The following is a 16167-nucleotide window of genomic DNA, read 5'->3' on the forward strand; positions in this document are numbered from 1 at the left end:
TGTCAGTATTTCATATTACTGACTGATAACTGGCAGGTATGCAATTGTATTTAGCATTTGGTAAGTGATATGCAATGTTAATGGCTTTTCATATTTGACAACGAAATAGTAGAAGAAAATGGTAACATAATGAATTTAAAACATTTGTTGGAACTCTGTCAATATTTGAGATTGGTATTTGGCATTTAACATCTGACAGACTTTCTTCTTCTAGACTCAATTTACATTACTTTTCCACTTATGAGGTGAACATCCAGAGTAAAAAAATAATTTTGGCATATTTTGAAACTGTTTACAATTACTTTTTATCCTTTTCTGCCTTTGACTTGAATCCTTCCCAATGCGCCAACACCCCTTTGAATTGCAGTGTTCAAAAAATGAATAGGTTATTATTCTTGATTTCTTTCTATTGGCCTCCTTTTGTCCTTTGTTCTTCTAATACTAACTTAAGCTGGAATCTGAGACCCACTTACCTAGATGGTAGAAATAGGAATTAGGGAAGAATTCAATTCAGTTTGCATTTAAAGCTGAATTGATCAAATTTGCACTTTCTGAAACAATGTAAGAACCAAAACATAGCTATCCTTTGAAATTTACACTTATCTGAATTTTGCAGTGCTTACAGTGTTTACAAATATGCATTATATTAGGTCACAGTGAGCCTAATGATGAATATATTAGTGAAAATAACATACAAAGCTGCATTATATTAAGACAAATTGCTTGAAAAAAATGTATAAATTAGCCAAAACTGCATACAAAAATATGTTTATTAGGAGAATTTTGCATTAAAGGGTTGAAGAATTTTCAGGAGGGTTTTTGAAAAGAATTTTCTGCAAATCGCTGTAGAAATGTTGAGAATCAAATTTAAGATTGGAAAAATGAGAAACTGAGAGAACCAAAATTGAAAGGTCCTTTCATCTCTAGGAGGAGTTTGCCACATTGAACTGAATGGCATTTACTTCTGACTAGACATGTTTAACCTCCTAATTCATGTGCTCATCCTCTCAATGGCTAATGTCCTTTCTCGATTGCCGCATCATAACTATGGGACTCTTTTCCCTTAAATATTTGGTTGGTCAGTTTTCTTCTTTTGAATGTTTTTTCTCTTTTTGCAGTATGATTGATTTCCGATAGTTTGTGCATTCCAGCTTCTGTTTCTTTCTGTTTGTCTTCTTCTTTCCATTAACATAGACCCCCCTGATTCCTCTTGCCTCTTGCTGTTCCTTTTGTCTTCATCTATCTCACTAGATTTCAAGCACATGGCAGGAATACTTCAAGATGTACATAATCATTGTAAACATGATGAACAACCACGCTGAACAAATGTGGTATCACGTAGAGTGGTACTAAAATCCAAAATTGCCCTTTTGATTGCTCAAGCTCAGTTTGTTATCTATTCCATTTTGTTACCCCGTCTGAGTGCCTTGGAAGTCTTCCCCTTCCATTTTGTAATCAATGCTTGAGTTTTTCAGAAGACACTGATTTATATCTCATGGTGCTGAGAACAAAGCTGATGATGATGAAGCAATTTGCTGGCATGCACAGTTGGCCCAGCTCTAAGACTCTTTTGTGAAAGCTCATGTGTGCACGTGAAGGACATATTCATTCAACTAAATGGAGAGCACAATTGTACATCCCTCCATTTAAATGAATGGGACATCCCACTAATGCTGGAGTTCCATCTCTGCCTGAGCTGACATAGACCTCTGGATTAGTGGTGCTAGCACATTTTTATGCCGTGCTTGTTTATGACTTCGTTCACTAACTTGCTGCCTTTTTCTTTTCCTCAGTGGCATGGCCGAGCAGCCAGCTTTGACAGCCAGGGCTCCTGTCCCTCTCCCAAACCGCCTCCAACACCATGATGCATCGAGTGGTGAATTCAATGGGACTCAACCAAGTTCTTTTTCGATTCATTTCCATTTGATTCTTTGCCACTTGTCTGGAATTCCACAGCAATTCTATGGCTGAATGGAAGAAGAAGTGGACGTTAGACAGTGAGGGCACTTGTTCCCACAATGACAAAGGCAGCAAAACTGTTCTGTCCTCATATTTGTCTTAGTTATTTATGTCTCTCAAGGTGATGTTCTGTGTGGTTTTCACTTTTTGGACATGGCTGCCTGGGATGGGGGAAAAGTTGGAGCAGTGTGACATAGGCCGGAACACTGGCCTGTAAAATAACCTGTAAAATAGATATTTGTGCGTGTCTGGAGGTGGACAAATAGTAGAGAAGCACTGACATTCTGCAGATAACCATGCAGATTTAAGAAAAGAAATTGGAGGGGGATGAGACTGACAAGTGAAAAGGCGTTGATTAGACTCCTCGTGACATGTGAACAACCCTTGTTATTGTGATCAGCGATACATTACAAAAAAATTCTTACTCATACTGTGATGTTCATGGAGTCTGTGCTGTGTGTAACCCAGCCTGCCCTTTGATGTGTTTTACAGAGTTACGAATTCCTCAGGGAAAAAAATAACACTTTTTCTGTATTTATGTTCTCTGGAGAACCTTTTGCATGAGCTCAGTTGCTTAAGGTGCAGCTCATTCTTGCTGCAGTTTAGAGCTGGTCCCAGCTTTGCAATTTTTAACAAAATCTCTATCTCTTCCCCTCTCTCTTTTTTTTAAAGATCTATTTAGATCTATTTCACACCCATATTTCTTCTTCTTGAGAGTAGTGAAAACAGCTATATTTGTTGAGAGTCTGTGATTTGCAAAACTATTTTGTCTAGCAGGTTTTTCTAGAAGCATTTTGATTTTGTCTGTCATATACAGTACTTAAAAAAGATGAATCATTTGCCAAAATTACTGAAAGCTGCAACATTTTGAGTATTTTTAAAATTAACTTATTGCTTGAATTTGGGGGGTGGGGGGGAAATCCCCTGTTGGGGGGAAATGTTGAAAGTTGTTACGTATTTTCTGACAATGTTTCAAAAATAAATAGTTCCTTCCAGTGCTAATTCCTTTATTTGTAAAATCACAAGATTGTGTCATGTAACACTAATCTTGGGCTGATGTGGAGGGTGCTAATAATGGCATGTCTACATTGCAGGCAATCTCAATCCAGTGCCATTTTGACTTGCATAGCTTATAAAGTGTTTGCCTTTGACAGTTTTCTCCTCTTCTGCTACTTCCTCTAGTTCTTGTGTTCTTATTTCTTATTGTCCACATGCAGTATCCATATAGATTATTCAAGACTAACATGGGCATCTCTGGGAACTTCCTTGTCCTCCTCTTCAATTGCCTTTTTATATTCTGGGGCCATAGCTCAGAGGTAGAGCATCTCTCTTGCATGCAGAAGGTCCCAGACTCAATCGCAGGCATCTCCAGATAAGGCGGGGAATGTCCCTAGAGAGCCAGTGCCAGTCAGCTGCCAGTTCTGAACTAGAAGAACGATTGGTCTGACTCAGTATAAGTCAGCTTCCTATGTTTCCATTTCTCAGGAGACCTGCAGACCTGCATAGTCCTTCCCATAGTCCAACAGCATGATTGCAAGAAGTGTTAGCAAGTGCTTTTTTCAGTGCAAATACTGAAAGTCAGATGATATTCAATCTACTTCAGCAAAAGACTGGCACATTCGTTACCTTCAACGTCATGAGAACCTCTGAGGCATAGCTTCTGGTAACAGCCATTGCTGGTAACATCAGAAAAGCATTAATAATCAAATAGGCAGGGTAGTGGTGACAATATTCCCAAACCTAGCATCATCAGTCTGCAGGTAACATATTCTGCAGCACTGGCCAATGACAAACAGCCAATGTGGACAACAACAGGGTTGAAAGAGCAAGATAGGATCTGGCTTAGATGTAGCCTTTTTGTTCTGTTGGTGGGGAAAATAACAACTAAGGGTGAAATTCAACTTTGCACTCTTCCAGTTATTCGATCTGCACAAGCATTTCAGCTTGCCAGGTGGAATGGCTCCTATGTGCTGTAGTGGGGGTTCTCCTAACCACCACCCCTGAGCCAATTTTGTGGGTGTATGGGGAGATGCGGGAAACCCCCAAAGTGCAAACAGAAGTCCTTACACAGGGCTTCTGCTGACAGGGCTGGTTAGGTGAATCCCACCCTAATTTTTTCAAATATTCCAATACAGCTGATTCCAAATAAAAGGCTTACAATTTCTCATCAGTTTTTCATTGCACAGAATAAATAGCCAGGTCAATAGCAATTTTTAAAGACGGGAGCACTAGCTAGAGAAAGTTGGGTGCACTTAGCGTTAATTGCAATCAGTGGAACTGAATGGCCCTGGAAAATTTTACTATCCCACTGATTTCAACAGAAATTAAGGTATGCATGGTTTCTCTGAATTTCCACACACTGATATAATCCAGCAAAGGTGATCCATGCTTGGAAGCAAAGTTCTATGCAAGAATCACCATTTTGGATCTGATCCGTCAAAGACAAGAAAGGTACTGGCCCTCACATTAGTTTTTAGTTGCCTCAGGCAGCTGGCATTAGGTGTCACAGAAGGGCAGCAAATTCTCTCTTATTTAATGTATGGTTATTGTAATTTTACTTTGTGGGATTTTCTGCCTCAGGTAGCAGATTAAGTTGGCTAGCCTTGGGTACTGTGTACCTTGACTGCGGTATAATGGAGGCACCATTTGCTGTTCCACCAGGCAGCAAAATGTCTTGGGCCAGACCTTGTGCTTCCGGGGTGGTGTGTGTGTGTGTGTGTGTGTGTGTGTGTGTGTGTGTGTGTGTGTCTGTGTGTTTGGTATCCAGCACTCAATTGCTCATGCATGAGTAGATGATCAATGTGACCAGACTTGAAAACACTGATTACTTGTCTAGTGGTTACTGGCCAAATTCAGTTGCCATCAAAGTGAGTGTATTGGGATCAAGAAAATCAACCACATTGTCATCCATGTTTATGATTATTGATTTCAATGGGACCTAACTATTACATAGATTGCGGCTGAGCTTCTTGCTTAAAGAGTGTTTTTTTAATGCTTTTCACCTCACATTTAGCACCTCAAACAATGCTGTTTCTTTCAAGTAATAATTTGGAATAGTTTTGCTTTTTGACTTGAAACAATATTGCCTCAAGTGGCCGAAGTGTCCATAAATTTGCCATTGTACATTTTTGTTCAGCTAGACTGAGAACAAAGCTCAGCAACTGAACAACAATAACGCCCTTTACTTCAACCTTAATGTTCTGATTCACTGATCTAAACTTTCCAAGCGTGTATATAACTTTGCAGGGAAATTTTGTTCAGTGATAGACTAATTTGTTCTTGCTCCTCACCACACCTTGTGTCTTAATTTTCTCTGTATGTGCCACATGCAACAGGAGCATCAATCTAATAAAATGACTTTTTTGAATCGCTTGTCTTCAGCAGTTGTGTATATTTTTTACAGAATCAGTGGTATAGCCATCTGTTGCTAAAGGAAGCATTATGCCCGCTAAATAAAGGCCAGGCTAAAGCAAGATGAAAGCTACAGTTGAGATTGCACCATGTATGCTATGTATAATCAGGAGCTGTCAGCAGTGATGTGGTGTTGCTCCTCTGTAGCGGTCTGGACTGTCACAAAGAGAAAAGGAAACACCACTATATTTTAAGAAGTGTCTCAAAAGCATTTCTGAACCACTTCCCAGCTCCATTTTTATTTTTAATTTAAAAATATTTAAATACCACCCTTCATTCAAAACAAAAGTCCACAGAGGTTTCTCATATTAATATAAGAACAATACAATAAAACTACATTAAAAGGATACACAATGTACAAAATACAGTCAGCAGAGAAATAGCTATGACTGAGTAACAGAGGCCAGAAAATGCCTGAAAGGCTGATCATTCGTATAATGAAAGATCTTGGCATTTCAATTCAATCCTACTTGATTGCAGATCAGGCATAGGCAAACTCGGCCCTCCAGATATTTTGGGACTACAACTCCCATCACCCCTGACCACTCGTCCTGTTAGCTAGGGATGGTGGGAGTTGTAGTCCCAAAACATCTGGAGGGCTGAGTTTGCCTATGCCTGGTGTAGATCTTAGGAAAACGTAAAGGGGAAATTTGAGATATTGCTTTCAACGGTTCCTTCATCCTACACATCCGTATTTTCTAACAGATCAGAGCTCCTATGCCTTTTAAAGCTGCATGAAATGCATAAATTTATGCTCCACAGTAACTCAGAACAGGGCTTTCATTGTGGCTGCACCTGTTCTGTAGAACAGCATGCCTGTTGAGGTGCAACAGGTGTCCACTACCTGTACTTTCCATAAACAATTGAATATATATACCTCTCTCAGCTGGAATGATAGGTCTCTTCCATAGGTGTCCATTTTGTACACTTTCAGAACTTATCCTTTGTTATTTTTGTGCTGTTTTGTAACTGGTTTTTAGTTGCTTTTATTATATTTTGTACATTACCTTGGGACATATGTGGGAGGTGGTTAATTTATCAATCAATTAATTTAGGAAGAGTGGCATCTCCTCAAATTGAGATAAACTGTTGGGGAAAGTTTCCCTTGCTAAAGGTCTGTATGAGATCAATGCAGGGGACACCTCAAAGAACTGGATACTCTGGTTCCAGGACAGTAGAGCAGATGGATCTTGCCACAGGGTGTGGTGGAAGAAGCATCATTAATAGTAAAAGTTTTTGTCATCCATGTGGGAGCCTGTGATTTGCTAGTATGTCTGCAGTGAAGATACAAAAACTGAATTTGAATCATAGAATCATAGAATCATAGAGTTGGAAGAGACCACAAGGGCCATCGAGTCCAACCCCCTGCCAAACAGGAAACACCATCAGAGCACTCCTGACATATGGTTGTCAATCCTCTGCTTAAAGACCTCCAAAGTAGGAGACTCCACCACACTCCTTGGCAGCAAATTCCACTGTCGAACAGCTCTTACTGTCAGGAAGTTCTTCCTAATGTTTAGGTGGAATCTTCTTTCTTGTAGTTTGGATCCATTGCTCCGTGTCCGCTTCTCTGGAGCAGCAGAAAACAACCTTTCTCCCTCCTCTATGTGGCATCCTTTTATATATTTGAACATGGCTATCATATCACCCCTTAACCTCCTCTTCTCCAGGCTGAACATGCCCAGCTCCCTTAACCGTTCCTCATAAGGCATCGTTTCCAGGCCTTTGACCATTTTGGTTGCCCTCCTCTGGACACGTTCCAGTTCGTCAGTGTCCTTCTTGAACTGTGGTGCCCAGAACTGGACACAGTACTCCAGGTGAGGTCTGACCAGAGCAGAATACAGTGGCACTATTACTTCCCTTGATCTAGATGCTATACTCCTATTGATGCAGCCCAGAATTGCATTGGCTTTTTTAGCTGCCGCGTCACACTGTTGGCTCATGTCAAGTTTGTGGTCAACCAAGACTCCTAGATCCTTTTCACATGTACTGCTCTCAAGCCAGGTGTCACCCATCTTGTATTTGTGCCTCTCATTTTTTTTGCCCAAGTGCAATACTTTACATTTCTCCCTGTTAAAGTTCATCTTGTTTGTTTTAGCCCAGTTCTCTAATCTGTCAGGGTCGTTTTGAAGTGTGATCCTGTCCTCTGGGGTGTTAGCCACCCCTCCCAGTTTGGTGTCATCTGCAAATTTGATCAGGATGCCCTTGAGTCCATCATCCAAGTCGTTGATAAAGATGTTGAATAAGAAAGGGCCCAAGACAGAACCCTGTGGCACCCCACTAGTCACTCTTTGGCTGGGCCATGAATAACAGCAGCAGTCAGCAAACTTTTTCCGCAGGGGGCCAGTCCACAGTCCCTCAGGCCTTGTGGAGGACCAAACTATTTTTTATTTTTTATTTTTTTAAATGAATTCCTATGCACACGCCGAGGGGGGGTGAGTAGTCCTCCCCCACCCACCCAGCCCCAGCCACCTCTCGGTTTGTCGCCTGCCTCATTCACCAAAGAGCTTCCAGTGGTGGTGTGAAACAGACTTCCTCTCCGCCTAGAGAAAGAAGGCGCTGTGCTTACCTTCCCAGGAGCTGCTGCCGCAACCACCACCACCTCCGCTGCCGCTGCTTCTCATGAAGCGGGTAGGCAGAGCGAGGACATCCGCTCTGCTCTCTGGCCCACAGGAGCACCAGGGTGGTGGCAGTGGCAGGAGGACAAGGCCGAATGGCAGCGGCAGCTCTGCCAGTCAAACGCCATGCCTGGTTTTCCTCAGAGTGGCGTGATGACATCTCTGCCAGTCAAACACCACTGAGGTAAACCAGGCACAGCATTTGATTGGCAGAGATGTCCCCACGCCATGCTGAGGTAAATCAGGTACGGCATTTGATTGGCAGAGCCGCCGCCACCGCTCGGCCTCTTCCGTCGCCATTGTTGGGAGTCTTGGCTTTGTGGCAGGTTCAAGCTTTGTGGCGCGGGCCTGATTTAGGACCCAGGTGGGCCTGATCTGGCCCGGGGGCCATAGTTTGCCAACCCCTGAATAACAGGTACGTGCCAGGGGGTGGTCATGCATCTGGAGGTAGTGTGTCCTGCTCATTGCCTGAAACAAAATGGGAAGGTGCCACCTCGCCCTTCCCCCCCTCGCCCCGCTGGCCCCCGCTGAGACTTCTCTTACCTGGGTTGTGCAGTGGCACCTGCAAAGCAACGATGACAACAACGGGTTCTGGTGAGATTTTGACAAGTTTTCATGAGATCTCAGGAAGCCAGTGCCGCTGCCGCATCTCTGCCAGCAGCAGAGGTGCCAGGGTGGGCTGCACACCCACATGGGTGCTGCCTCTTGGGTTTTCACCAGCTGAGGTGGCTGATGCACAGATCCCAGTTCCTCTGAAGAATTTCCTGAAAGGCGTCATGTCCTTGGATGGCTCTCCCACCCAAGGCATCAAAGAGTCCAAGATCGACTGATCTAACATCTCTGATTATTTAGTAAAAGCAAAGTGCTTGGCAGATTAGGCCGCTCAGGGTGTTCTAGCCCCCACAGAAGCTTCATGTCTAATCTTAGCAGTCTGTCTAGATGCTGCGAAGTAAAATGATTAATTATATCATTTTATATCCTCCCCTTTCCTTGATGGGCTGCAAGGTTACTGGATCTGTTCTCTGCGAAATCTCTGCCTTTTTGCCATTTCTCTTGTAATCTGGGATTTAGTTGAAACAAACATGGCGTTCAGTAGAAAGCTTCAGTTTTTAATCTCCATTTCACAGGAATGAACTTCCTCACAGCAGACAGCTATAAACATCTTCTTCCCAGTTCCACATGAAAGTTCGCACCAAAGCCCTGTTATTCTCGCTTAGAAGCTTCAAGCAGAGTCCATATATTTGTTTCTGCCTTTTCCTTCTATGGTAGGGCATCTTTGCTGTGAGTCCTGGAAGACCTGCTCACTGCCTTGGAAACCTTCTTCTACCTGGCCTGGGAAAGCAGGTCCCTGACTGACTCCAGCTGCAAAAGATGAGGCTGTGAACAGAATATTAAACTAGGGTATTGTTTGGGGGGTTTTGTTGGTGGGGTGTTGTTGCTGTTGCTGCTGCTAATTTTTTACATCTTCATTTCGGATCTTAGGATTTATGTGGAAATTGTTCAACTAGGTTGTGTACTTTTTGATGTTTTGTTTATTGTTTATGCCTACTTTTTATGTTTGTAGGTATGCCATTTTGTATATGTTGTAAGCCGTTTTGAGCATAGTTTTAGCTTTGGTCCTTGTTTGGGGGGGGCAGCCCTGGAGCAAATTTCAGATGGAACAAGAAGAGAGATGTTTGCAGCTGAATTGTAACAGTTATACATTAATTATTTGTTGAAACCTGACTTTTTGATGCACCAAATCTCTAAGGCACCAACAATTAACAACAAAAAGCAACAATACATCCAAGAAATAAACCAAGAAAGGAAGTGGATTTGTTGTGCAAGAACTTCCATTTGACTATAACTGTGCAATCTGAATTTTCCATTTTGTGCTTGAATCCCACCTAAAAATAGTGACTTAGTGGCCTATCATTGGTGAAATGCTATCTGCTCTATTAAATCCATGTGCCAGCTACTTTTTAACTCATGGTATCTGTAATAGGGTGATGTTTTTTTTGTTTTGTTTTTTTAATTTGACTTGGTTAATTAACTATATGTACCAATACTGACCGGACGCGGGTGGCGCTGTGGGTTAAACCACAGAGCCTAGGACTTGCCGATCAGAAGGTCGGCAGTTTGAATCCCTGTGACGGGGTGAGCTCCCGTTGCTCGTCCCTGCTCCTGCCAACCTAGCAGTTCGAAAGCACATCAAAGTGCAAGTAGATAAATAGGTACCGCTCCAGCAGGAAGGTAAACGGCGTTCCCGTGCGCTGCTCTGGTTCACCAGAAGCAGCGTAGTCATGCTGGCCACATGACCCGGAAGCTGTACACCGGCTCCCTCAGCCAATAAAGTGAGATGAGCGCCGCAACCCCAGAGTCGGTCACGACTGGACCTAATGGTCAGGGGTCCCTTTACCTTTACCTTACCAATACTGACTATCAAATAAATGACAACTAAAGAAATAATCAATTCAGAATTAGGACTAGAAAAATTTGTGGAATATTAACAGCCATACTAAGAGTTAAGCTAATATAGTACTAACTTGATGCTGGCATGCAGTGGTATTCAACTCAGAGAAAACCTGTTGAAATTAATGTACCTAACTTAGTCATGTTCACTAATTGCAATGGGTCTGCTCTGAGGAAACCCCCGTTGAAAAGCACCCATGCTCTATAGCAGCCAATTCTGTGGTTCTAAATGAAGTGGGAAGAATAAGAGTGTTGAAGTGAATTCTATTCAGCCATGACTACAATGTCTAACACCATTGTAGTGCCTTGTCACGATGCATTTTAATCCCAAAAGCAGAAATTAGAAATTCCAGAGTGGCTTTCATCTCACATCAGCAAGAACAAACAGTGCTGTAAGACATTCGAAGGACATGCTTCAGGTCACCTCCAAGACGCGCAAAATATACTAATGACCACAAAAAGAGCGGAAAGCTTCATAATGCAGGAGAATTAAACACAAAGAGACAGAAACAACTCTCCACAAGCATCACAAGGGACCACATATAGGTCAGCACTTAGCTGCCAAAGACATAAGAAGAGACTAATCTCATTTCTGCTGTATAATCTCTCCTGAGTAATATATACTCTGATGTTTGTTTCACTCTTCTTCACCACTCAAGGTCTTTTTAAATGGATCCTAGGTAGTGGAGATAGGTACCCTCTGTTCAGCTCTGTGGAAGAGCCTTAAGGGTGTCAGCTCATGTCCCAGGTAGGGATGGATAAACCCATTGAAATGTTCAGAGGAGATGGGACTAAGTCCACCCCACCCCATCCCATTTCCAGACAGATTTCTAAGGGGATAGGCGTACAAATCCACCCAGGAACACACATTGCAAAAATACATTTAAAAACAGCTTATGGTGTTCTCTGAAGGCTGAATAGGTGCCAATTCTCTGGAGCCCTGGGTGCCCAAGCACCTACTAAATTCCCCATGAAGGAGCTGGGCATCCACAAATTTCGGTGCCAATGTCATGCACACTGCATGGCGCCCACATCCCCAGGCACCCACAGCCACAGGGCCAAGCTGGCCTCCATTCCACTCCAAAACATTTCCCCCCTTAAGTCATCTGATATTATGTATACAACTGCCTGCAGCCAGAGCCAGGCTAGCCAAGAGGCATGGTGAGGCCATTGCCTCAGATGGCAGATACAGAATCCGAGGAGCATACTGCTCGCCATCTTCTGTGCCACCTGCCACTGCCTGTTCCTGTCTGGTCTTCTTTTATTCCCCAGCCACCTTCAATGCACTAGGGCTTCCCCAGGCAACGCCCAGTCATCTCAGGTGGCAGCAGAGGAGGAGGAGGAGGAGGAGGAGGAGGTGGAGGCAGAGCTGTAGAGATGAAGGTGAGGGTGGCATTCTCTGTTTTCCCTCAACTCGTGAAACATCCTGGGCCAGCCCTGCCTGCAGCCTCAGCAATAACTTATCCAACATTTTGTTGACATTATTATAACAGCAGCAAACACTGCGGTTTCTACAGACCAGATATGGAAAACAATCTTTTTGTTTCAAATCTGCTGCATGTCACAACTTTCATACACTCTTGAGCTGCCACTGCTTATGATCACAACTGTGTCTGTGTGCTTTCTTGGCAGCTGCTGTATAGGCATAAATCCAACAGGTTCAGCTTCCTTGGATCTGTTACATTATTGCTTGCCTTGCAGACATTAAAGGCATAGGATTTCTGTCAGGAGAAAGATGTTAACCCCACTGCCCTCTTAAAAGGCGTTTCACATGGATACTCTTAAGCTAATCTAACGGCTGGCACAGCTTCTACAAGAAGCCTTGTTATCAAAGAAGCAAATATTTAAGCAGCAGTTAGGATGAAGCGGTTGAAATCTCTGCTGATTCAGTTCCTACAAGGGCAGCTATAAGCAGGACTATTCTGTTTAATTGGGGATCTAAAGTTGATTATTAAAGCCAGAGCAGGGAGCCTTTTCGTCGTGTTAATGAGGTGGATGGGAGACTTTTCTGGGTAAGGTAAAGAGAACTGGGTTAAGAAGCAAATGATATCCACTCATACGAAACAGTCCACGAGACTTTGGAAAGCTGAATAAAACCACCCAGAGGGGAAGGACAGTCTCTGCTGTGTTGTGAGAAATCAGAGGAAGAGGAAAGGGTAGATCTCTTTGGGGATTGCAAATGACCCATAAGGAAAAATAAAAAATTCCTTCCAGTAGCACCTTAAAGACCAACTAAGTTAGTTCTTGGTATGAGCTTTCGTGTGCATGCACACTTCTTCAGATACTTCTTATTTTGACTATGGCAGACCCATAAGGAGTTATACTTTGTTTAGTAAGCCTAAACAAGAGTGCTAACAGTATTGCAAGACTCTACCTTGAAAACTGTGGCAACATTCATAGTACTATTCAGATGTTCTGGGGCAGAAACAAGGCCAACATCTTGGCAGCTGATAATCTGCACATTCATTCTGTGCATGTATAGGTTCTGTACATGCAATATGGTGTTCACAGAGGTGTAGCATGGGGGAAGGCCACAGGGGTGGTTGCCCCAGGCACAATTTTGTTAGGGACACAAAATTTCGACACCAGGGGTGCCTCAGTATAGCTGCACTCTTCCGTCACTGGATCCTTTGAAAACAGCTTCTCCATGTGAACCAGGAAGTGATCTCTCCAGACAATGGAACGACTCTTCTTTACTTATATCTGCAGCTGAGATCTCCTGGGTGACATGGACAACATTAGGTAGCTGAATACACATGTGTACTCCATCCGTCCCCGACCCCCCGTCCCCAGCATGGCCCCAGGCACTGGTGACCCACGTTACACCACTGGGTACTCACACTAAGTGCCACCTGTTAGTAGTACTGTTACTACTAACAGTAGTACCTCGGGTTACAAACCTACTACACCTGCTACAGTAGTACCTCGGGTTACAAACGCTTCAGGTTACAAACTCCGCTAACCTGGAAGTAATTGCTATGGGTTGCGAACTTTGCCCCAGGATGAGAATGGAAATCGTGTGGTGGCGGTGCAGTGGCAGCGGGAGGCCCCATTAGCGAAAGCACGCCTCAGGTTAAGAACGGTTTTGGGTTAAGAACAGATCTCTGGAACAAATTAAATTCGTAACCCGAGGTACCACTGTATGAAGAACCAATCAAATATGGAGAATGGACGTAAGGGGTGGATCTGCTGCTGGAGTCCTAATCTCTACTCCACACATTTATTTACTCTGCTACTCCCATTTAGACCTTTTTAATAGGGCTTGGGTGGGGAATCCAGGTTGCATACATCTGCTTCTACCAGGCAAGAGAAATTTCAGATAGGTTGAAATCCTGATATCCATGAGAAGAATTTTCCTTGTTTTCCCTTTCTGTTCCTTTTTCCTCACAACTAACAAAAGCCACCAGCAGAGAAAGATAAATGTTAAATGATTCTACACCTTTAACCTCCCCCTTATGAAACTATGACAGCTTTAGTACCCCTAATAAATTTTTATCCTTTTCAAACAAAAAAACCACACCAGTTAGATTGTTTTTATTATTTTAAAATAATAGGGGTTTTTTTGTTGAGAACATGAATATGTTAAGAGCCAAAATATAATTAAGGGAAATTTACATTTAGTATTGTTAATATTGTTTGCTAACATGGAATGAACTTATAGCAGAAATATTTTCTGGATCATCTAAACAGTTATATTGAGAGTCACAGGTAGGGAACTCAAACATGATTTGAAGTCAAGTGTTTCGTTTGTACAGGGTGAGTCCTTTAAAAGAGGCCCTACGGATACAGAGTACACATGTTCCACGTGGCCTCTTTTAAAAGATTCACCCTGTAGAAACTTATTGTCTGGAAATGTTGGTGTGTGGTTATGTGAACTTCAGAGAGTTCATTGTTTAAGAGTAACTTCGAGAAATAAAAACTGAAATATTTCTAAAGTTCAAGCAGGTTAACATAATCAGGGAAGAGACATGAAAATGAAGCAAATATAATTTAATAACAAGTATTAAATAATTGCATGTTAAAGATGCTTATCATATACCTTTCCAAGATGGATGTTACAAGCAAAGCTCATGCGTTTTTAAGTATATATCTGTTAGAGCCCAGTTCAGAGAAAATATCAGGAGGCTTTTGATGTCTTAATTCCTTATAGCTTTCTCTCTTCTCCCAGAGAGATCATTGGAGTTACTTCTTTTAATGAAACGCTGGATATGTCAGAATTCTTAGAAAGCAGTTGAAATGTAGTTTTGTTTATTACAGTGACCAATTTTGTGCTTGTTTCTGTTCTACGCTTTCATGCCATATCTTGCTAGCCTGTAAATATTGTTTGTTGTTTTGATGACCTTTTCTCAAGTCCCTTTTCCTTAAATATTTTTGTCAATGTAACATCTGCTAAAATCTATAATAAAAATAAAATACGTATGCTATTTTATAGGTATGCTTCTTTCACTGCAGATTTTAAATTGCCTAGTTAGCAGGTAGCCTACTGTTTTCTAAATACCAATGGTATGAAACTCTCCTACAAGGGCAGAGAAATATAGGGTTGCCATGTTTTGAAGAGCAAAGAAGAGGACGCTGTGATGCTATGGCAGCCGTTCAAAGCAAATAAATGCAATTTGTCTCACGTTTTATCCCTGAAAAAGAGAACATGTCCTGGAAAAAGAGGGCACATGGCAACCCTACAATTGAAGCTTCCCTTTACAAAATCCAGCTTGCAAAATCCACAGTAATATTTGAGTGGTCTGCACAACCAAAAATTGTATAGGGCAATAATTCTTGGGACCACTCTTGGCAACTTTCTAAAGAATGGGTGCAATAATAATACTAGATTCCCAATCAGATATGATCTTATGAAAATCATTAATAAAGGTAAAAAACTTTGCAAGTAGTGGAGCCCGCCAGTTAATATTTTGTTTATAGATTTATCAGGGCATCATATGTTTACCTGAGGCCTGAATAAACTTTCTGAGGCCAGAGACCATGTGGTTGTATCCTAGATATCAGGAAAAGTTGCTGGTAAAAACCTATACATTAAGATCTATCCAGAACTGAGTATATGTCAGACTTCAGGGAATTCTATCCCTCCCCTGGTGGCAGCAAGAAACAGAGAAAAACAAAGAAGAATTCTTACTAATGAGTTTATTCAATCATCACAGTGAAAAACAAAGGAATGCAGTCTGTCTCCCGTTAATGGCCTTGCTCCAACTGAGCTCCTTCCCCTTCCTTTCTAGCAACAGCATTTCCCTTACAGTGGCTGCCATGAGCTAATTGTCTCTAAGTCCTTTGCTCTTGCACTCTCAATGAATGCTGGATTGTGGGAGAAAGGAGGTCAGAAATACTCTCCAGTGATAACATGTCAGCTGGCTGCTCTGTCGCTGTCTCTGCTTTCTCTTTTCCCAACACCTCCCAATTCTTCTGTTCGCCTTTCTCTGAGGTGTGACCTTTCTCAAACCACTGCTGTAATTCCTCAAACCACTGCCTTCCACCATTCCTCCTAAATCTCACCCCCTTCAGTCCAGTCCCTGACAGTATATGATTAAAGGGAATGTGTGCAGAAACACGACTATTGAGCATGCTCAGCTTTCCTTTGTATTCATGGAGGCTTCCATACTCATAAGATTTCTCCCATACCTCTCTTTTGTGAATGAATGGTTCCATTTTGACTAGATAAGGAGGACCCCACAGAGAGAATGAGTTCACTATTAATATATAGGATAATCTCTGGCAACAC

General features: G+C 42.3%; 1 protein-coding gene across 4 annotated transcripts in view; it reads left to right on the forward strand.

Annotated features, from left to right (window-relative positions):
• SYT6 (synaptotagmin 6) overlaps window positions 1–5326 on the forward strand; it is a 142358-nt gene extending 137032 nt beyond the window's left edge. For all 4 annotated transcript variants that reach the window (XM_083508959.1, XM_083508960.1, XM_083508961.1 and 1 more), the window contains one exon: window positions 1794–5326. In XM_083508959.1, the coding sequence (XP_083365085.1) occupies window positions 1794–1865 (72 nt within the window). In that variant the 3' untranslated portion in view covers window positions 1866–5326. The remainder of the gene's footprint in view (window positions 1–1793) is intronic.
• Window positions 5327–16167: the final 10841 nt, after the last annotated feature.

Source organism: Podarcis liolepis, assembly GCF_965112155.1.
Source record: "Podarcis liolepis genome assembly, chromosome: 6".
In the NCBI taxonomy this organism is placed as follows: domain Eukaryota; kingdom Metazoa; phylum Chordata; class Lepidosauria; order Squamata; family Lacertidae; genus Podarcis; species Podarcis liolepis.